General features: G+C 43.5%; 1 protein-coding gene across 4 annotated transcripts; it reads left to right on the top strand.

Annotated features, from left to right (window-relative positions):
• Nucleotides 1-4953: 4953 nt before the first annotated feature.
• LOC108935483 (glycogen debranching enzyme-like) lies at nucleotides 4954-18363 on the top strand. 4 transcript variants are annotated; one of them, XM_018754125.2, is made up of 8 exons: nucleotides 4954-5110; nucleotides 6450-6659; nucleotides 6738-6793; nucleotides 6926-6999; nucleotides 14178-14353; nucleotides 14505-14603; nucleotides 15340-15815; nucleotides 18257-18363. In XM_018754125.2, the coding sequence occupies exons 4-7, from the start codon at nucleotides 6958-6960 to the stop codon at nucleotides 15611-15613; spliced, it is 591 nt and encodes a 196-aa protein (XP_018609641.1). In that variant the 5' UTR covers nucleotides 4954-5110; nucleotides 6450-6659; nucleotides 6738-6793; nucleotides 6926-6957; the 3' UTR covers nucleotides 15614-15815; nucleotides 18257-18363. The 4 variants fall into 4 exon arrangements, 3 of the variants coding, with proteins under 3 accessions (XP_018609641.1, XP_018609642.1, XP_018609643.1); XM_018754126.2 differs by lacking the exon at nucleotides 4954-5110 and having other exon boundaries at nucleotides 5899-6659; XM_018754127.1 differs by lacking the exons at nucleotides 4954-5110; nucleotides 6450-6659; nucleotides 6738-6793; nucleotides 6926-6999 and adding an exon at nucleotides 10805-10955.
• The last annotated feature ends 4362 nt before the right edge of the window (nucleotides 18364-22725 follow it).

The raw sequence follows: 22725 nt of genomic DNA, 5'->3' as shown, positions 1-22725 counted from the left end.
CTCTTTCATTTTCTTACAGTGGTCACTTTGAATTAACCTGATTTTGTGTTCTTATATAAAAAGCATTCCTGTGTTTCTCTGCCAGGCTGTCGACTGCATTGTGCGAAATATTGTTTATGAACACGTTGCTGACCATGGGTCCAAACTGCGGACTGTACATGGAAAAATCCACTTGTAACAAAGTATGGACAAATATTTCTGGAGTCTTGTACAACTCACTGTTAGAAACTGAACAATATCCTCACACACACACTTTCTGACCCGCTTGTCCCATACGGGGTCGTGGGGAACCGGAGCCTACCCGGCAACTCAGGGCATAAGGCCGGAGGGGGAGGGGGACACACCCAGGATGGGACACCAGTCCGCCACAAGGCACCCCAAGCGGGACTCGAACTCCAGACCCACCAGAAAGGAGGACCTGGTCCAACCCACTGCGCCACCACGCCCCCCACAATATCCTTATTGATGCTCTTTTTTTTTATATGAACACTGAAATGTGCATTTATGCCATAATAAATATATATCTGTAAATATTTGGAAAAAGTTCCTTTTATGGTTCAGAGATTTTTTTCTCTTTATAGTGTGGGGCCATTTCTGGCTGCCACACTCATTACTAATATGACATTGAAGAGAAGAAAGTCTACTTGCCTGAAGGTGTGGCACTCTGAACATTTCAACATAACTGTTGCCACATCTAGTGTTGTTGTATATTGTGGCGTGCAGTGCTGTGGGTTGGGATGGAGCGAAAAAGGACGTACAGGCAGCGTTCATTTGGAACGTTTTATTTGAACACGGCACACAGGGAAATAACATTCTCGGTCCAAGGACCCCGTTTCTTCCAGACCTGCGCGTCTAGCCAGCCTTCCCAGCCTGCTTAGCGCCCCCAGGCTCTCTCCTCTTTCTCCTTCTGGTAAACGCAAACACCCCCTTATATTCCCCGTACGTCACTGAACGCTAGCCAATTACAATAAAACACATTTCCCCCTCAGAGCTAATGCGGATCGTTACAATATTTTAAATGATGTAAGTGAAGACAGGACAATTAATGAATCCTTCTACTGTTGCAGGTATTTTGCATACCTGTTTGAAGAACTTTCCTTAGACCAGGAGCTGGAGCTGATGTATCAACCCAACAACACCTGCCACTTCCTGGGTGATGGGGGATGCCCCCCTCAAGAATTTTGCTGAGCCAAGTGACATACACCTGCTGTTGCTGATATAGTTACTTTTACTGCACATAGAGGCTTTGAGTTTGAAGTTTGAGAGAAAGTAAATATTTCTGCCTGAAAAATAGAAGAGTGCCTTTACTAAGCTTTCAGATCTATAAAATAGTACAATTATTTTAGCTCGGGTTGTGAGTCTAAAAAGGCTCAATTCTGGTGCTGAAACAGTGATAACCAAGGTTCCAACATCTACTTGCAGAGAGAGCTGATCTGCTGGGGTGACAGTGTCAAGCTCCGCTATGGTAACAAGCCAGATGACTGTCCGTATCTCTGGGCCCACATGAAGAAGTACACAGAGATCTCAGCAAAGTACTTCAGCAGAGTGCGCCTAGACAACTGTCACTCCACTCCTCTCCACGTTGCAGAGGTGAGCTGTGATCCTCCAGTCACATCCCTCGTATCTTCATACCTTCACACTCTCTTGTCATCAGCATTTTGTCTAAGCAGTTTTTTATGTCACGATGACAAAGTACGAGAAGCTGTTGTAAAACTACAAACACATTGTTAAAACTCTCTGCGTTCTTTGTTTTTCCGGGTTTTAAATCCTCGTAGCTTTACCCAGCTATAATTGGCAGGAGAGCATTTTGGTTTGCAGCTGTTAAAGAATTTCTAGCGTGACTTTCTGAGTCATGGGTGCCGTTAGGACGGAGGTCTTCCTTCTATTTTTACTCCAGGCTTTGATTCAGGCAAAGGCCTGATCACAGGTCTGCCCAATTTGCATTAAACAACGTGTTCTGTTCAGTGTCCATCCTGGAATTTTGTCCTAGGCTCACAGCATTCTATTTGTACCTGTGAACAGAATTTTAACAGTGCAATGATATGCAGTTATAAGGGGAAAGGTCTGTGATCTGTCCGCATGAATGGCTCCTAAATGGTGACCTGATGGGGGTGCGGTGGCGCAGTGGGTTGGACCGCAGTCCTGCTCTCCGGTGGGTCTGGGGTTCGAGTCCCACTTGGGGTGCCTTGCGACGGACTGGCGTCCCGTCCTGGGTGTGTCCCCTCCCCCTCCGGCCTTACACCCTGTGTTGCCGGGTAGGCTCCGGTTCCCCGTTAACCCCTATGGGACAAGCGGTTCTGAAAGTGTGTGTGTGTATATATTGAATATATATAGTGACCTGATTTTCATCTAAGTCATAATGAAGACAGTCTTATTTAAAAAAAGAAAAAACACAAATAATTACATTGCTTTTTCGGACAATCGATTTAAACCATCAAGGTCAGTGATAGAAAAAAGTATGGGAACGTCTGAAATAATGACATCTTGAAAAAAGGGTAATTGGAGTCAGGTATTCCATTCAATGAGTTAGGTGTTCCATTCAGTTGTGTGGGTTTGACCTGCCCTGCCATTTTAAACAAAGGCACACACACACACACAAGTTTGATTACCCTCTTTTTGTAACAGAATTATACTGAACTGCAATGTGGCCCAATCAAAAGAGATTTTAGAAAACCTCGGAAGAGTTGTTGAAGCTCTTTAGACCCCAAAGTGTTACAAACTAATTTTTAAAGAGTTGGGCCTCCATCGGTCCACAGTCAGGCAGACAGTTTACAGACAGAAGAAATTCAGCACCGTTTCTGTCTCTCCAGGATTGGGCATATTTCAAAGATGAGTGCTAAGGCACCCCGTACAATCCTCAAAAAAGCGACAAGGAACCTTAAGGTGACGACTAAGCATCTGCGTGCATCTCTTGAACCAAAACCAAAAAACCTAGAGTGGTGTTCATGGGAGAGTACCACACAGAAATGTTATTGTCCACAAAGGAGGTTACAGTTGTTACTAAATATAAAGGCTCACATACTTTGTCAGGTACCTAAATTGATCAAGCGATTTGTTCAACAGAGTGATAAAGTAAAATATTGCATGTATGTGTTTCTTAACTCTCTTTGTTTATTATTATGAGTTAGGTGAAGATCAGATCACATTTTACAATTCATTCATGCAGAAATCCAAAGAATTCCAAAAGGTTCTCGAAATTTTTAGCAAAACTGTGCACACAAGACTGTCTTTGTTTCACGGTGCCATTATTAAAACTTAAGCTGGTAGTCGTTGTATAATTTAGATTTCTCTGGGATGTGTGGCCATCTGAATAGATTGGAGTTTTCTGGTGTTTGTTTATTTTAAATACTGTAGAGGACTTTGTATTTCTCCTTTTAGTGTCTCGGATACTTAATGGTCAATGAAGTGTTGGAGGCCTGTACTGTTTTGTGTGTGCCGTCAGATCTCTGTCAAATTTATTCATGTATGTATATATGGATGTGCACTCCCAGGCTCAGAAACATTCAAAAAGGTTGGGAAAGACATTTTAAAAATTTGTCTCTTAGTTACACTAAAAGGAATTTTGTCCTTTCTAGCACTGTGTTGTGTGTCATGTGAGGCTGGGCAAAAACCATCATGTGACGTGCTGTTTGTTCTGCTCCGTAGGAAATGTTGGCCACGGCCAGGGCTGTCAGGCCCAATCTGTATGTGATAGCAGAGCTCTTTACAGGCAGCGAACTGGTTGACAATGTCTTTGTAAATCGTCTAGGGATTACCAGTCTAATCAGAGGTATTGGGAAACTTCAGACTGGTATCATATGCTGTTGAATTAGTCACGCATGTTCTGCTTGAAGATTTCTTTTTTCCCTTTTCTCTTTGTGTTTATTTAATTCTGTTCTCTGGTTCTTTTAGTTTTGTGCGTGGCAATCGTGGCGGTCTCCTGAGTTTCTAGAAAATTAAGGCACTTGTGCCATTGTGACTTGAGACAGGGAACATCAGACCAGTATAACAAACTGCCACTGTTTTGTCCATAGAAAGAGGCTTTAAATAACCCAGGCTGTGTTGTTTTAACTTTCATACAAAGCTGCTCTTATTTTTCCCCCCCTTAGTACTGTGGTAGGGGGTGAGGTGTAGAGGATTCTTTGCTTCTTTAATCTTAAGTCATTTCTTGCATTTCTAGGTTAAGTTTATCAGCATGAAACTCTGGAAGCACAATTACAAGGAAATGAATAAGAGGAACACACCTCACCCACACTTCATATCCAGAAACAGCATGATGGCAACATGAGAACATACTGTAGACATGAATAGCCGTCCAAATACCTTAACTCGAGTGCTTGGCCTTTATTGCATTGATAAATATTGTTCTTTTTTTTAATGGTTAAGAATTAACATAGCTGAGTAACCAGAGTTAAATGTCTATTCCTCACCCAGAGGCCGTGAGTGCCCAGGACAGCCACGAAGAGGGCAGGCTGGTATACCGCTTTGGTGGGGAGCCTGTGGGTGCATTTTTCCAACCCACTTTAAAACCTCTAGTACCTTGCGGTGCGTTAAGTATTACTGCCCAGCAGAAATGTATGTAGTTTTTGAAACCTTGTCGCTCAGATTTCAATGCATTCTTTCAAAGCAGGAACAAAGAAGGCCCTGGCTGCAGTGTCACTTCCTCTTTCTTCCCAGCTGATTGTGGTTTAATTCACTATAATGCCTCAATGCAAAGCAGTTTATTTAAAGCTGTCAAACATAAATCAGAAAGACATTACACTTGATCTTTTACTAATCATGCAACACTGAAAGTTAAAATACATTTTCTTTTGTTCTTTTTCTTTATATTTTTCATATATCACAATCGGAAGCAGGTGTAGTACAATATTTTGACAGCTTGTTAATGCAGTCTGTAAAATGATGTAGCGTAGAAAACATTTGTATTCTTTAATGTAGTACATTAAATTGTAAAAAGTGTGTTTTATACTAATGCTGTTTTGCAGCCATTTTTTCTCTGGAATTTAAAGCTGTTTGAACTAAATCAGAATTCAAAAATTCAAAGGAGAGCAGGTAGTGATGTTGACTGTGTGTGTAATGTGGTCTTTCTCTTTTCCTTGTGAACCTAGGAGACAGCAGGATTGTGAAGCAGGTAGGTGTGACTTCCAGAGGTTGCAGTGAGTTTGTGCAGGAGATTGTATTTCAGGGCTTGACTTCAGGAAGTGTCATTGTATTCAGGTGAACCCACCTTCAGCTGACAAAACACTAGTCAATCAAAAGGTCTGGGACATTCTTTTAGCTGTCATGCTGGGAAACTAATTGTCAGTAATCTTTCCTTATATTTAGAAAACAACTAAAATCTGTAAATAGAAAGCAGCAGAAATTTTGTAACAGTGTAAATATTTTGTAAGATTATTAAATGTACTTGGACCCTCAACTGTTATTAGATACAGAATGCATGCACACACACAAATTGAAACCACTTGTCCCAAGCGGGGTCACGGCAAGCCTAAGCCGGCAACATAGGGTATAAGGCTGAAGGGGGAGGGGATACACCCAGGGACACCAGGCTGATGCAAGGCACCCCAAGCGGAACTCAAACCCCAGACCCACCAGAGAGCAGGCACAGACCAAGTCCACTGTGCCACCAGGTCCCTGCATCCCCAGATACAGAATGTTGAGTTGTAAATATGATTTTACAAGTGTATGAGAGACAAGACACAAATTATTCACACACACATTTTCTGAACCGCTTGTCCCATACGGAGTCGTGGGGAACCGGAGCCTACCCGGCAACTCGGGGCATAAGGCCAGAGGGGGAGGGGACACACCCAGGACGGGACGCCAGTCCGCCACAAGGCACCTCAAGCGGGACTCGAACCCCAGACCCACCAGAGAGGAGGACCCGGTCCAACTCACTGCGCCACCGCACCCCCCACAAATTGTTAATTTAGTATGAATTTTTTTCTCAATCTTTAATACGATAAGAATTAAAATACTCCAAAATTGAAAATTACGAAGACACAAAAACACATCCAGACAATACATCATTAAAACTTTCCCATTATAAACATAACAGAGATTATTCACTCATCTAAACATAAATTTATCTTTCCAAATACAAAGAGTGGGGGAAAAACTTCACAGTTTCAAAACAAGTATAAATCCCCCGCATAGGACGGCTTGCGCTGCGTGCAGCTGTGGGAAAGATGGTCTTTTTCCCTGCAGCGGGCACAGCGGTTTGGGTCTATCTCTAAACAACTCTGGCACTTCATGTTCTTCCAAGTTCTATTGGTGTGTCCTTAGCCAAGACACAAATGGCAGGAGGAAGGGTGACCCTGATCGATCGCCTTTTGCCTTGGTTAAGGTAAAATATGTCAGTGGGTGGCTGTACCAGTCCATCCCCGCAGGGTCAAGACACAGGCAAGCTAAAAAGTGTCTGTGTTCAGTCCAGATGCCTAGGATGTTCTGGTCTTCTTCATGTCCTCCAGGAACACTGCCAGGATGTCCAGCGGGTTTGGCCGGGGCCTGCTGTGTGGTGGGTCTGGGGTTCGAGTCCTGCTTGTGGTACTCTGCAGTGGACTGGCACCCCGCGTCGCCAGGCTAGTCTCCGGCTCGCTGCAGGACAAGCGGCTATAGACATTATGTGTGGAGGAAGGCCCTTCTAAATACCTTGAGAACCTTGATGCCTTCCTGAGAGGGTGAGCCTGGACCCCAAAGCCCAGCAACTGATTGGCATGATTCGTCATCATCTCATACAATTCAATCCTCGTTTCCAGTCTGGAAGCTTACCTGACAACAAGGATCCTGCTATTCTCAAATCAGCACTGACACTCTAAGTATTTTTTTCAACCAAGGAAATCAGTTAAGTATTGCATACAGCTCTACACTGATCATATTCAAAAATGAAGTTTCATCAGGTATCCTATAACAAAGATATTGTTTTCTGTTCCCTTCTCAAACACAGGATAATGTCCAAGTTCACACTTGCAGACTTGAATGTGTTGCTGTTCCGCTGTGATGTTGAAGAACAAGAGGATGGTAGGGGATTTTACAGTATTCTTTTATGGATCCCTCTTAAGTATTGTGGCCTTCAAGGAGCAAAACAAGAAATCGGTTAAATGGTTCCTCCTCCCAGCTTTTAAGCAAGGCAGCACCAACTCACACTATTATTCAGATTTTCCAAGAAACAAGCATAGATTTGATTCCAGTTGGCAGTTACCTGAAACCATTGACAGTAGTGGCTTGAAAACAGTGCAGTCTTCTCCTACTTTACAAAGGTCATTTGATTCAGAAAAGCCCATCATAAGGTGAACTGTCATAAATCAAACAAAATTACCATTTCTTTCAATGGTAAAAATTTTAAAGTGTTCCTGAGCCCCAAAATTGATTCCTGTTTATGCTCAAATATCACCATACCCCATTAAAATGGTCACAACTATTAATTAACATTACTTATCATAACAAAATATAAGAGAGCAGTTCCCTTCATTACTCACTCTCCAGTACTGTATGGCTGTTTACCTGTACTCATTCTGCTATTTCATTGCTATTACATTTACATTTATTCATTTAACAGATGCTTTTCTCCAAAGCGACATACATCTCAGAGAAATACAATTTGAGCATCAAGTTATGAGAAAGAGAGCCATAGTTTCAGACATGTGATTCTTAAGTAAACTTAGTTTGTTTCTTTCCCTTTATGCACTGATGTTCGTGACCTGAGTGGATGCATAAAACAGAACAGACAATTCCTGATCACCTTCCTACATTTTTTTTTAATTTAAAAAGGTACACAAACATTTACATACAATACAGGGTACAGGAGTAGTGGCTATGTAAAGGCTTATCTGGACATGATCATAAAGTTACGGTGTATGAACATTTACACCATACATGAGCTTGAGTCCGGAAGAAGTGAGTTTTCAGACCCTTCTTGAATGTGGACAGAGTTTTAGCAGTTCTGAACGAGAGGGGTAGGTCATTCCACCACAACAGAACCAGAACTGAGAACCTCCGTGCTTTACCTTTTGTGTGCGGGACCACCGAGTGGGCAGAAGCAGATGAGCGAAGTGCTCTGGTTGGGGTGTAGTAATTTATCAAGTCGTGTAAATAGCAAGGAGCGGTTCTATTGATGTATTTGTAGGCAATAATCAGGGTCTTAAATTTGATCCGGGCAGCTATAGGAAGCCAGTGGAGAGAAACAAGTAGAGGAGATACATGGGAGCGCTTTGGCAAGTCAAACACAACTAGTGCAGTAGCATTCTGTATCAGCTGCCGAGGTTATAGCAGCAGCAGGAAGGCCACACAAAAGAGAGTTCAGATGGGATGTCACCATAGCCTGGATGAGTATTTGGGCAGAGTCAGTTGAGGTAAGGATGGATCCTATGGCTATTACGCAGGATGAATCTGCAGAGAATGATAGACTTAAGTCAATCATCGTTCCCAGATTCTTAGCCAAGGAGGTAGGCAAAATGAATGAGTTGTCCAGTTTGATCGATAGATCGTGACAGCAGGGCAGGCCAGCTGTGAGGTGAACAATCTCTTTTTTGGAGAGGTTGAGTTGGAGGTGGTGATCAGACATCCATACAGAGATGTCTGACAGGCAGGCAGCAATGCATGCAGAAATGTTTGATGCTCCAGGTAGAAAGAAGAGGAAGAGCTGGGTATTATCAGCATAGCAGTGGTATTTGAATTCATGGGAGGCTATGACCAGGCTGAGGGAGGAAGTGTACATCAAGAAGAGAAGGGACCCAGTAACGAACCCTGACAGAGGCAGAGGAGAAGAACAGGAGCACGGCCAGACCACTTAATAGGACCTGTCAGATAGGTAGGACTCAAACGATCTTAGTGCCGCTCCTTTGATCCCAAGCTGCCTAAGAGAGGAGAATAGAATCTGGTGGTTAATACTGTTGAATGCTGCAGACAGATCGAGGAGGATGAGGACCGAGGAGAGGGAGGCAGCTCTAGCTGACTGGAGAGCATCAGACACCGCCAGAAGCGCCGTCTCAGTGGAGTGACCAACTTTGAAACCAGACTGATATTCATCAAGGAGATGGTTCTGGGTGAGGAATTCAGATAGTTGATGACAGGCCGTCTACTCTAGAGTTTCAGACAGGAAGGAAAGGAGGGAGACTGGTCTGTAGTTTTGGACTGAGTTAGGATCCAGAGAGGCTTTGTTTAACAGAGGTGAAATGAGAGCAGTTTTGAAGGCAGCTGGGAAACAGCCAGAGGAGAGCGAGGAGCTGATGATCTTAGAGATGATGGTGGAGAGTTGTGAGAACATGAACTGTTCCCATCGTCACTCCTACAGAACAAGCGAGCAGGCGGTGGCTTGATATCAGGTGATGATGTCAGGAGGTTGGAGATTTCAGATTCGGAAAGTGGCTTGAATTTGGAGAGTATAGCTTTGCGGGGAAGTCCAGGGCAAACCGGGCTGGGTGATGCTGAGAACCTGTCAGTAATTGCTTTGACTTTGTCTCTGAAAAACAAAGTCCTCAGCAATGAGAGGAGGAGGAGGAGGCAGAGGGCACAGAAGGGATGAGAAGATAGTAAAGAGTCTGTCTGGTTTCTTAGTTGCAGACTGTATTTTGTTGTGGAGGGCGCGGTGGTGCAGTGGGTTGGACCGGGTCCTGCTCTCTGGTGGATCTGAGGTTTGAGTCCCACTAGGGGTGCCTTGCGATGGATTGGCATCCCGTCCTGGGTGTGTCCCCTCCCCCTCCAGCCTTATGCCCTATGTTGCCGGGTTAGGCTCCAGCTCCCCACGACCCCGTATGGGACACGCGGTTCAGACTGTGTATGTATGTATGTATTTTGTTGTGGTAGAAGAAGGTTTTAGCTGAAGAGACAGCAGAATGAAAAGTAGCTAAGAATAGTTTGTAGGCATCCAGGTCCGAGCAAGTCTTGGATTTTCCCCATCTTCGCTCTACAGCCCGGAGTTTTGTCCTGTTTGCACGTAGCATATCAGTCAGCCATGGGATAGCACAGGGATGTGCTGGTCTGGAAGATAGTGGACAGTGAGAGTCAAGGGAGGAAGATAGGGAACAGAGGAAAATGTTAGTGGCATTGTCTGTTGATAGATCTGAGAATTGTGCAACAGAAGGGAGAGCGGACAGCATGGCAGAGGCAAAGCAGGAAAGTGAGAGAGATTTTAAGTTGCGACTGAAGGTGACAGTGGGTGCAGAAAAAGGGAGAGGGATTAGTGGTGAGGCAGGGTTGAAAGGAAATGAAGAAGTGATCAGAGACATGCAGAGGAATGACAGAGGACAGGACAGCCACAGGTACGGGAAAATACAAGGTCAAAGCAATTGCCTGTTTCATGAGTAGCAGGGGACTGGGACAGGGAGAGATCGAAGGACTGTAGGAGCAACAGAAGGCTGCTTGCATGAATGTCGTTGTCATGCAGGTTGAAGTCACCCAGGAAAGTCAACGGAGCACTGTCCCCTGGAAGAGAGCTCAACAAGATGTCAAGGTCATCCAAGAAGCAGCTGAAAGGGCCAGAAGAGCGATTAAAAACAACCATAATAAGAGTAATTGGAGTAATGATAGAGACAACATGCCATTCAAAGGAGGACAGATCATGCAGGTGGAGATGGAGAACAGAATATTCCCATCAGGAAGAGATGAGCAGGCCTGTGCCTCCACCTCTGCTGGAGAGATGAGGGATATGAGAGAAGGAGTAGTTAGTGGAGAGAGCTGCAGGTGTGGCTGTGTTGTCTGGGGTGATCCAAGTTTCATTTAGGGCCAGGAGGTCCAGTGAGAGATGGGAGGCGTAGACTGGTATGAAGTCAGCCTTTCTTACTGCAGATTGGCAGTTCCAGAGTCCCATGGAGAAATTGAAGCAGGATGGAGGGTTTGACAGACGAGGATAAACCAGGTTACTGTAGCAGCGGGAGCGTCCGGGTCTCCAGTGGTGGTGGTGACATCGAACTTTGATGGTCGACATCATGTTTGACACATGATCCCTCATGGAACATGATGCCGGTGGACTCCTACAGGTAGACTCCCTTGTCTTTGCACCAAGAGGCTGCCGCAACTGCTACCGCTACAGGTCACCAGCTGCTATTAAAACCAGGCTAATTCCTGTCAGCTAAGATTCCTAATAAAAATCAAAACTCTTCCAACAATGGCAACCAAAACAAACAAGCAGATGCAAGTCTAAAATCTCTTTAAACTCTGTTCAGGGCATACAAAACAAAACCAGGCTGGCAAAGAAAACTATGGTTACTAGAAAAAATTAGCAAAATCCTGGAGACATATTAAGCAACATAGTTAACAAAAGATGGATTTAAAAGAGACACCGAAGAATATTTTTTTAAAGGCATTCCTGTTATATAACATTTTTTATGGAGATGTTGCAAACAAAGGATCCCAATTTCACAACTGATTCCATGTTCATATGGTAGGGTTACTGATCCTGCTTAGCAGGTTTCTCCATATACGAAACTGCCAAATGGTGCATTTACGTCATGGAAAGAGTTCTGGGGGGAATTTTTTACACAATTTTCTACAGACGTCATTGTAAATGGGCTCTTAGCCAGATTTTATTTTGCTGCATTTTATGGGTATTGATCAAATGAACACAATAACATTTAAAGTACCTATCATATTAATGTTATTAAAATCTTTAAACGCATAGCAAATTTTTGCCAGTTCACCAACAATTTGAGTGCAACAGATCTTTGTTCAGCTGAATTTAAGAGCATTTTAGGTTTAAGTTTCTTTCCAACCCACCTTTACTTGTGCTCACTCTAAAATAATAGTAATTAAGTTTCCATTTTAATTCCAATATTTGTTATTGTTTAAGCATATTTTGATTTAAAGTTTGTGAAGGCCAACAGCCATTAAGCTCTATAATGAGTTATCTTAGTGTCAGGTAAGTGACCTTCCACTGCCAGAATGGTAATGAGCTTTATCTGTACTACTTTTTTACATTAGTCTAGGTTTTCTGTCCAGATATAACTGTATACCTGTAGAGTGATTCCAGTCTCTGTTGGTTTTTGTTTCATTCTTCTTTTGCTCTCGTTGTATGTATGCTGTTGTGTTGCTGTAGTCTCTTATTCTTTTGGGAAAAATAATGTTCTCATTCATTCATTCATTCATTCATTCCAGTTCTCTGAAATGCAAAACAATGCAGTTGTATCAGTTAATTTTTATTAAAAATCCATTTTGCTTATAAGAATTTTGATTCAAAATGTAAAAATACCTACAGTCTGAGCTAAGCAGTTGTAGTTTATTGAGAGAAACTAAGCACAGGTGATCACTTTTGGAGTCACCAGTCCAGTTCAGACAGAACCAGGACAAGACTGACTCTCGTGGTTATATTGTGAAGTAAGGTTTAGTTGGAGGACAGCCATAAGCAAAGTGTGGGTGATGCGTAAAACCACGAAAGTCATCAGTTCCACCCCCACATTTCATCTATACTCCTCAAGGATGGGGGTGGGGCACACAGGGTCAGATTACATCAGTCACTGTCAGGACTTTCTGAACTCACCTTCACAGCAGGGACTTTTGTGGTAAAGACCTGTCTGTCCTTCTGAATTTTGCAAACTCATCACCTCAGGTGTCTGTCTGGTTTTAGCCTGTTTTTGTTCATTATTTATTGTTTTATGGTTAAAATGTGCAGTAGTATGCCATGTTTCAAAGGAGATATCTTTTATCACAATTCCTATGATGTCCAAGTAAACAGACCTAAGGAGTCACAAAACAGCCTTTGCTCGGATGTACATAGACACAATGCAGATCTGTTGGTTATTTTTGTTGTGATTGTACTTTGATGAAAAGAGGCTGTTTGGACGGTTGCCTAGAAAAGCATTCTATTATACACACTTGGCCTGGTGTTCTGCTGAGTCACTGTATGACGCTAATTGGGAAGCAATGCAGCAAAACAGGGGAAAATGACACCAGGTGTGTGCGACTGTGCAGCAGCACTGCTTTGTTTGGCTCAGGTGAGGAGATTAGTCATTGGTCTTGTGTTTTGTATTGTGTGGTTTTAGTGGATGAGAAGCACCTTGAGACACAGGCATACAGTGCAACATTCATTGCCTAGGGAATTATAGGCTCTCAGCACTTTATGCACTCGTTGGAAGGTTGTTTGTCGGGAGGGGCTTTTGCATAAAATCTTGAAGAACCTCTCTTTTGGGCCATCTCTCCTTGTTTTAGAACATGCCTTAGATCTATCTACTTTAAGGGCTAATCAGTTGGGGTTACCAGAGCTGAAGGTTTCTCCAGACAGTGCACCATACTTGGTGGAGAGGCCTTTTCACCCATAGTCCTTTAGATTCCCAGCTGTCTGGAGGTGTTTCTTTGAGTGCTGAGGGATAGAGAAGCCCAGCCACCTATTTTATCCAACGAAAGAAAAAGTTTGATTCCCTGAGCCTCCTCACTACACGACTGAAACCAATGTCCCCCACTCAAGAGCAATATACAAACAGGCTTTGGGGGAAGTTTCATAACTTGTATTTTGACTGGTTAGCTCCTCAAGATACTGGAATACTTGAGTTCAAGTGTCTTGGGGTCTTGTTCACGAATGAGGGAAGAAGGGAGCGTGAGATCGGCCACAGACTGGGAGCAGCGGCAGCAGTAATGCGGTCGCTGTACCGGACTGTAGTGGTGAAGGGGGAGCTGAGCCATAAGGCAAAGCTCTCCATTTACTGGTCGATCTACATCCCTACCCTCACCTATGGCCATCAACTCTGGGTGATGACCGAAAGAATAAGATCGCGGATACAAGCAGCCGAAATTATTTTTCTCCACAGGGTGCTGGGACTCACTCTCCATGACAGGGTGAGGAGTTCGGACACCCGGGAGGAGCTCAGAGTAGAGCCGCTACTCCTTCACATTGAGAGGAGCCAGTTGAGGTGGTTTGGGCATCTGATAAGGATGTCCCCTGGACGCCTCCCTCTGGAGGTATACCAGGCATGGCCAACTGAGACGAGGCCCCGAGGTCGGCCCAGGACCCACTGGAGGGATTATATCTCACAGTTGGCCTGGGGACGGCTGGGGATCCCCCAGGTTGAGCTAGAGGAAGTTGCGGGGGACAGGGCCGGCTGAGCCTCTCTGCTCTCCCTGCTGCCACCATGACCCTTTTAGGATAAGCGGGACAGAAGATGGATGGATTGATGGATGGATGGATGGTTAGCTCCTGCAAAGGTATACCTCAGGGAGCAGATTTGAGAGTACAGTGTTTGTTGTCCTGCTAACAGCTCTATTCTCGTTAGCTTTGTGCAGAGAGGGTCCACATTTGTGAAGCTCCTGCCCCTGGGTTTGGTACAAGTGGCTGGCATTGGCCGCTTCCCTGCCCTGCCACCCCTATCATCCACCCTGAGCAATGTACCATACCGACTTACCGCCAGCACTCAGAGGATGGAGCAGTGCTGCATGTCCTTGGCTGCAGGTCAGGCTGTACAACAATGCTGTGTGTGTGCCAAAATACATACAGAGTATACGTACATGTTATGAATGTGGGACAGGCTGTCCAAAATACACATACATGTTACAAACTCTGACAGTACCACATTTTCAGTCTATCTTCCTCTTCTCCAAAGGTCTGCCTCTTTTGGCTGGGATTTTTCCTCCTGGGTCCGGGACACGTTCATCGCTCTGCGTGGCCTGATGCTGATCACTGGTCGATATCTTGAAGCCAGGTCAGTATCCAGGGAAACATGAACTAAATGAGTATTACTGTAGCCCTACATGCCACTGTATGTTGAGTATTAGTACAGCACTGCGTGTCATTCTGTGTTACTATGAATTTGTTTGACTGACGGACGGACAGTGTGTTGAATGAATGGACACTAAATGACATGCAGGTCATATGAACTTAATTTTTCAAATGTCGCCTTTTTTATGAAGAGTATGTAAACAAGCCAGTCACCCCTTCCTTTGTAAATTAGACAAAAAATAAGGAAGATTATTAAATAATGCGGGGGGCACAGTGGCGCAGTGGGTTGGACCAGGTCTTACTCTCCAGTGGGTCTGGGGTTCAAGTCCTGCTTGGGGTGCCTTGCAACAGACTGGCATCCTGTCCTGGGTGTGTCCCCTCCCCCTCCAGCCTTACGCCCTGTGTTGCCGGGTTAGACTCTGGCTCCTCGCGACCCCATATGGGACAAGCGGTTCAGACAGTGTGTGTGTGTGTGTGTGTGTGTGTGTTTTAAGTCATGCTAACATCATATATTGTATCTTTACTGATGCAATGCACAACAAATTGGGAATTTTGGTAATGCCACGGTACTGAAGTTTCAGACCACACAATTTGGTAAAAGTTCTAACATACATAAGTTGTCAAAATAAAATGTTTCAATGGTATAGAACTAAAGCCAGTCATTATTTAAGTGCTTTAAAGATTTGAAATGTTTCTTCCTGTTCCACCTTTCTTTGCAGGAAGATCATTCTGGCATTTGCTGGCACCCTGAGGCATGGGCTGATCCCCAACCTTCTTAGTGAGGGTGTCTGTGCAAGGTTCAACTGCAGAGATGCTGTGTGGTGGTGGCTGCAATGCATCCAGGACTTCTGCAGCATGGTGCCTGGTGGCATCAACATCATCAAGTGCCCCGTGTCAAGGATGTACACCACAGATGACTCAGAACCACCGCCCGCCAGTGCCTTAATACAGACAGAGAGAAGATGCTTTGCAGTTGCTATAGTTTCTTATTAGTGGTTTAGTGAATAGGGGGTGTGTTGCTTTTTTCTATTTTTCCCCAATTTAACAGTTTTTCATTCCCTGTCTTTCAGATGAATTTCCAAGGATCAGCCACTATACGATGTTATCCATGAGGCCATGCAGTGCCATATGCAGGGGGTAGACTTTCGAGAGAGAAATTCTGGCCTGCAGATAGACCGAAATATGAGGGATGAAGGTGAGGAAGACATCCAAGTGTAAACTGTGTCACTTTCAGTATTTAATAAGATGTTATGGTCAGTGCAAAAAGGATTTCCAGTCAGCAAGAAAATATCTGGTTTACAAAAGCACAAGGTTGCATATTATTTACCTACCTGAATTAATCCCATTTAAACCATTCAATGTTTTGCGGTGGGTCATGAAGAAAGGTGCCTCTGTTGAATAGAAATCTCCAGTTTATTACTGGGGGTGGCGCAGTGGGTTGGACCGGGTCCTGCTCTCCAGCGGGTCTGGGTTTCAAGTCCCGCTTGGGGTTGCCTTGCGGCGGACTGGCATCCCGTCCTGGGTGTGTCCCCTCCCCCTCCAGCCTTACGCCCTGTGTTGCTGGGTAGGCTCCGGTTCCCCGCGACCCTGTATGGGACAAGCGGTTCTGAAAATGTGTGTGTGTGTTTATTACTGAAAGAATGACAAAAATTGGGTCTAATGGACAGTTTTTTAAATTGTCACACATGGCCAGTTTTTTTACCTGTGTTACACAGGTGAGACTATGTGTTTTAAATTCTACAGCAGGTGTGGGGATTAAAGCTGCCTTGCACTCAAAGGACCCAAGTTCAAATCCAACTACTGCTGTAGTACTCTTGAGCAAAGTACTTACCCTGAATTGCTCCAGTACAAATGACCTGACTCTGTAAATGGGTAACTCATTCTTAGCTGCTCTGGTGAAAAGTGTCAGTTCAACAAGTAATTGTGTCTTTTTTCAGGGTTCAGTGTTGTAGCTAAAGTTAATATGGACACCGAGTTTGTTTATGGCGGAAATCAATTTAATTGTGGAACATGGATGGATAAAATGGGAGAAAGTGAGAGAGCACACAATAAAGGAATACCAGCCACACCCAGGCAACTTTAGCATGAGTCTGAACGAGGTACATTTAGCTTGATTGAGCTTTGCCATACATCTCAACTTATCCTCATATATTAATGTAATAAGTACAACAAAGACAATAAGGTAATTTACTTAAAGAAAGATGAGACAGTAGACATTGTCCTTTGTGATGATGAAGTATCCAGCAGTCAATGAAGGAGCGAAAAACAAAAACTCCAGACTGGCATAACACTGGAGAAAATAAACCTCTGGTCAGCCATGGTCATCCAACACAAATCAGAGTGACCTAGCCTACCTGACCGCCCACCCTCCCAGGCATCAGTAAACTAACCAAACTCTAGAAAGATCTGCCAACTAGTATAAGAGATGCCCCTCCATTCTCATCATTTCAATATAGCCTTAAAGCTAATTTCTTTATTTCAGTATACCCATTATGGGGGTGCGGGAGGCTGGTCCGGGTCCTGCTCTTCGGTGGGTCTGGGGTTCGAGTCCTGCTTGGGGTGCTTTGCGATAGCCTGGCGTCCCGTCCTGGGTGTGTCCTCTCCCCCTCCGGCCTTACGCCCTGTGTGCCAGGTTAGGCTCCGGTTCCCTGCCCCCCGTCTGGGGCGAGCAGGTTCAGGTGGGCCTTGCTCAGGGTTACTCCATCCATCCAGTATACCCATTGTACAGTTTCTGGTTGAAATATACATGCTGAACTAAATTTTCTTCCTTCTGTAATAAACCTGCATTTTTTATCATGATGGTTAAAGCCACTCCCTTTGTTATCTGTTTCTTTCTGTACCGTGTGGTAGAACAAGAGCCAACATGCCAAAGCGCTTTAGCGAAGTGCAACGAAGGGGGGTATGGGCTCGCCACTGACAACTTACAAGTCCTCAGATAACAGAATGAGAACTTGACAATTACTGTATCTGTACTCTACACCACTCTAATAAAGACGTGATTTCCTACGAAAAATCTTATTTATCTTTTCTACTTTAAGTGGGAAAAATAACAGATCCTTGAGGCAACCTATAGCTAAGGTTAGACAAAATAATAATCAAACATTAATGTAATAACTCTACACATACTGACGATTTAAGAACTAAGAAAATTAAGAACTGTGCCCAACAGTCCAAAATGATATCTAAGTCTACTAAAATGTTATGCTCAATAGTATCAAACATTGCATTTAAGTCTACCGACATTAGAGACAAACACACATGCACACTTTCTGAACCACTTGTCCCATATGGGATCGCGGGGAACCAGAGCCTACCCAGCAACACAGGGCATAAGGCCAGAGGGGGAGGGGACACACCCAGGATGGGATGCCAGTCCGTCACAAGGCACTCCAAGCGGGACTCGAACCCCAGACCCACCAGAGAGCAGGACCCGGTTCAACCCACTGCACCACCACACCCCCGCGTTAGAGACATTCATAGACATTAATGTGATGATATTAAAATGTAGTTTAGTATACAAGTGGATGCTACTTCCATGCTATGAAGAGAACAGAAGCCAGAATGAAATTTTCAAGTATGTTGTGTTAGTTATGTGTATGTTATGTAATATGTATGTTGTGTCACGTGTGGCATTAGGGATGGATCAGCAGTGGAGATTGTAGGTCTTTATAAATCGACTCTTCATTGGCTTGTGGAGCTTCACAAAAAGGGAGTGTTCCCCTGCTATCACGGTCCAAAGCAATGGCAAGTACTATGCACCAGAGTCTGTGAGCTTTCAATTCACCTTTGAAATTTTGAAATACAGAAAAATGTAAGAAAGATTGGTATTTCCCTGTGATTGCGTCTTTTTATGCTTTTGTTGCAAGATGTTGATCAGTGTTTGTCTCATGCTCCAGGAAAGCAGTTACCCATCTCCTATGACAAATGGAACCAGAAGATCCAGGAAAATGTTGAAAAAATGTTCTATGTGTTACATGATCCAAAAAACCCCTTTGAAATGTGCCCAAACCTGATCCACAAATGAGACATTTACAAAAATAATTTTGGGGCCTCCAGTCCATGGTGTGACTACCAGCTTAGGCCAAACTTCCCAGTTGCTATGGCTGTGGTGGGTTCCTCACTCTAAAAACTTAGCTTGTTTTGTTGCTATGTTTCACATCATTGTGTTGACCTGCTTGCTTCATAATGTGTGCTTTTGGTACCTGTTAGTGACAAAAAATTCTGCGTATGTTTGTGGGATTTATGTTTTTAGGCACCAAAGCGGTTCACAGTGGAAAGGGCATGGGAGGCCCTAGATATCACAAAGGAAAAGCTTCTGGGGCCTCTTGGAATGAAGACCCTGGACCTAGAGCGAGTGATTACCCCAGCTGTTCAACAACAAAATGTAGTCTATTTTTCAGAAATAAATAAATGTAAAACACTGATTTAACATTAATTTTGGGCTACACTGGAACATACGGTATTGATTTGTTTGTAAAGGACATTTGAGGACCTTTGTAACAGTATATTAACACTCTCATGACTTATATTGTGTCATTTGAAAATGTCATGGTAAGTTGTAAAATTTTTAAATTTAAAAAGACTTCAGCTGAAAGGTTCTAATTTGGCCTGTATGGCATATATAGAAATCCTCATCCTCTAATGGACCAGATGCTCCACGCATCTAAGTCCACCGTATTGTTCAGTGCACTTTTGTTTATCAGTTGTACACTGATTTGCAGAAAACTGTTTGCCAAAGACATTAGTGTAAATGTAAATCTAGGGTGTTCTTTTGCCTTTTTCTCTAGTCTAGACTTTTGGTTACCTTGAACACACAAGCTTTTACTAAAACAAATTAATATAGAAATATATACATACAGTGGGGGGGGGGGGGGTTGCCGCAGTGGGTTGGACCGTGTCCTGCTCTCCAGTGGGTATGGGGTTCAAGTCCTGCTTGGGATGCCTTGTGACGGACTGGCATCCTGTCCTGGGTGTGTCCCCTCCCCCCTCCAGCCCTACACCCAGTGTTGCCAGGTTAGACCCTGTTTCGCCGCGACCCCGTTTGGGATAAGTGGTTTAGTCAATGTCTGTATATGTTACATTGTGTACCCAAGATTTATGTTTACACTGTTTTCTTCTCTGCAGTGATATGGTGTACTGTGGTATCTATGATAATGCTCTGGATAATGACAACTACAATGTTGCTAAAGGTTTTAATTACCATCAAGGACCTATAAGTATACTTACATTGATCATAAGTAAAATGTATTGGTATTAACATTTGCATTAAATAATGGTTTTAGAATTAACTGCACTGTCATTTTTAGGAATGGCTTTGGCCAATAGGTTACTTTCTCCGTGCAAAACTTCATTGTGCTAAGAAAATGGGACAAGATGTGTATGAAGAAACTGTTTTGCTGGTGAAGAATGTCCTTTCTAAATTCAATTCAATTCAATTTATTTTTATAGAGCGCTCTTCTCACGCAATGACACAGAGCGGTTTAACACAGACATAAGGCAAGAAAAAGATACAAAGAAGACAGTCGACTAATGGCTACCATAATAAAGTACTTTTACAGAGTTATAAGTATGTCTACTGGCAACCAGGGAAAGGAACAAAAACTCCCAACTGAAAGCTGAGGGAGAAAAAAAACCTCTGGGGGTCCACAGGCCAGTGGTTGCCCACCCCTTCTGGGCATTCTAGATTAAGTAACATTTGTAAGCCAGTGTGTGACAAATAATAATGATTATGTTGTTAAATGGCATCTTGGATCCCCAGCTCAGCAACGAACGTCTCGTTCGTCATAGCAGATGGACATGATCCTCAGTCAGCACGGGATTCGTCTGTCACCACTGGCTGGCCTCCTCAGGTCTTCTGTAGCGAGGTAGTACTCAACAAGAAGATAGAACAGAGTTAGTAATATGTTACTTAAATTTAATATGCATTTTTACAAAGGTGATAAACAACCAAGGCAGGTGAAATTACATTTGAGGTGGAATGTCTGAGTGAACATGTAAGTCTTTAGTCGGGATTTGAAAACAGAAACAGACGGGGCATTTCTGACAGTAGCTGGTAGACTATTCCACAGTTTAGGTGCTCTATAACTAAAGGCGCGACCGCCTACTGAGGTCTTATTGATCACAGGTACTTTAAGGTAACCTGCATCTAATGAACGGCGATATCGTCCTGGGATATAAGAGCTAATGATCTCACAAAGTGCGGAGGGGCGCGGTGGCGCAGTGGGTTGGACCGCAGTCCTGCTCTCCGGTGGGTCTGGGGTTCAAGTCCCGCTTGGGGTGCCTTGCGACGGACTGGCGTCCCGTCCTGGGTGTGTCCCCTCCCTCTCTCCAGCCTTACGCCCTGTGTTGCCGGGTAGGCTCCGGTTCCCCGTGACCCCGTATGGGACAAGCGGTTCTGAGAATGTGTGTGTGTGTGTGTGTGATCTCACAAAGTAAGTCGGAGCAATGCCATGTACTGCCTTATAGTTCAAAAGTAGGATTTTATAATCAACTCTGTAAGCAACCGGTATCCAATGCAACAATTTGAGTACAGGTGTTATGTGATCAGGGGACGCGGTGGTGCAGTGGGTTGGACCGGGTCCTGCTCTCTGGTGGGTCTGGGGTTCGAGCCCCGCTTGGGGTGCCTTGCAAGGGATGGGTGTCCCGTCCTGGGTGTGTCCCCTCCCCCTCTGGTCTTACGCCCTGTGTTGCCGGGTAGGCTCCGGTTCCCCATGACCCAGTATGGGATAAGCAGGTGTGTGAGAGATTAAACTTCCTAGTTCCTAAACATTTTCACCCCCTGGAAAGGGAAGTACTGGAGGCAATATTCCTCACACAGTGCAAACACATGTTTCAGATGAACTGGTGACTTATGTTTTCTTTAGTGTTTGTATGGAAGATGGGGCGGATTGTTACTGGCCTATTGAGACTGGTGCTGCATTCAGGGTGTATCCTGCCTGCATATACTTCCAGATCACTGTGTCCCTGCATTTGATTTTGATAATAAGTGAATGAAACATAGGAATTGTAATACCTTCTAATTTGCATCTCAACAGTTGCAGTTCATTGTTAAACTGAATTGTATTTACCTGAGACTTTTGTCTAAAGATAACTACAATTATTTACCCATTTATACAGCTGGGTAATTTTACTGGAGCAATTTAGGGTAAGTGCCTTGCTCAAGGGTACTACAGCCAGAAATGAGATTTGAACCTGCAACCTTTCAATTCAAAGACAGCAGTCTCACTATTACACTACCAGCTGCCCTGCTAGTGACTTGTACACTCATTACCATTCTTTTGTTAGTACTTAAGGTGCCAAGGTTATCTTTTGTATCTTAAAGGGAAAAGAAGTTAATAAAGATTCTCAGTATTACATGTTCTCGCACAGTTTTTCATATCATTACATAAGGCAATGTATTTCAGGTATAATCCATAAGTTACTAGGCTACTTTTTTTTACTTCAGGGGTATGTGACATTTACATCAGCTATTTATCAAAAAATTGTTTCAGTGATGTAACTCAAACAGAAATATCACAAATGACAAATAAGTAGACCGTTATAAACAGTTTTTAACATATGGTTGATACCTCTGGATATTGAAACTTGAACCTAAAATCAGGTGTTAATGACTTGTCTTACAACTTTTCATAACACATTACAGATGCAACCCAAATAAAATTACATAAAAATATTACTAAAATAACCTGATACTTGATGCACTGATGATCTTAGAAGTGTGGAAAATGTCAACTTTTCCTTGTGCTGTTATCAATGGTTTGCACTCAACCTTTTGTTTTAAACTGCAGTAGCCTTGTACTTTGCTCTGGACAAAAGGGCCAGCTAGTGGAAAAAACTTAGCATGTACAAATTGAGTTTAAATATATTTTGATATATATTTGTATGTATATATTTATTACCTGTAGCATTCTTTTAATATTTAAACAGCTTTACTAAGCCAACTTGAGGTTGCTGTTAGCAGTTGCCATTAGTTTTTTTAAATGTATTTCAAAATTTTTTGCCACTTTTTACAGTTTATCCATAGCCAAACCATTACATAATTTTGTCACCTTTTTTGCAAGGTCTCCCTGGAAGGGTCTGCCAGAACTGACAAATGAGAATGGTCA

This window comes from Scleropages formosus, chromosome 9, assembly GCF_900964775.1.
Source record: "Scleropages formosus chromosome 9, fSclFor1.1, whole genome shotgun sequence".
Classification (NCBI taxonomy): Eukaryota; Metazoa; Chordata; class Actinopteri; order Osteoglossiformes; family Osteoglossidae; genus Scleropages; species Scleropages formosus.
Note: the sequence above shows the minus strand (reverse complement) of the source record. Positions and strands in the feature narration are given on the sequence as shown.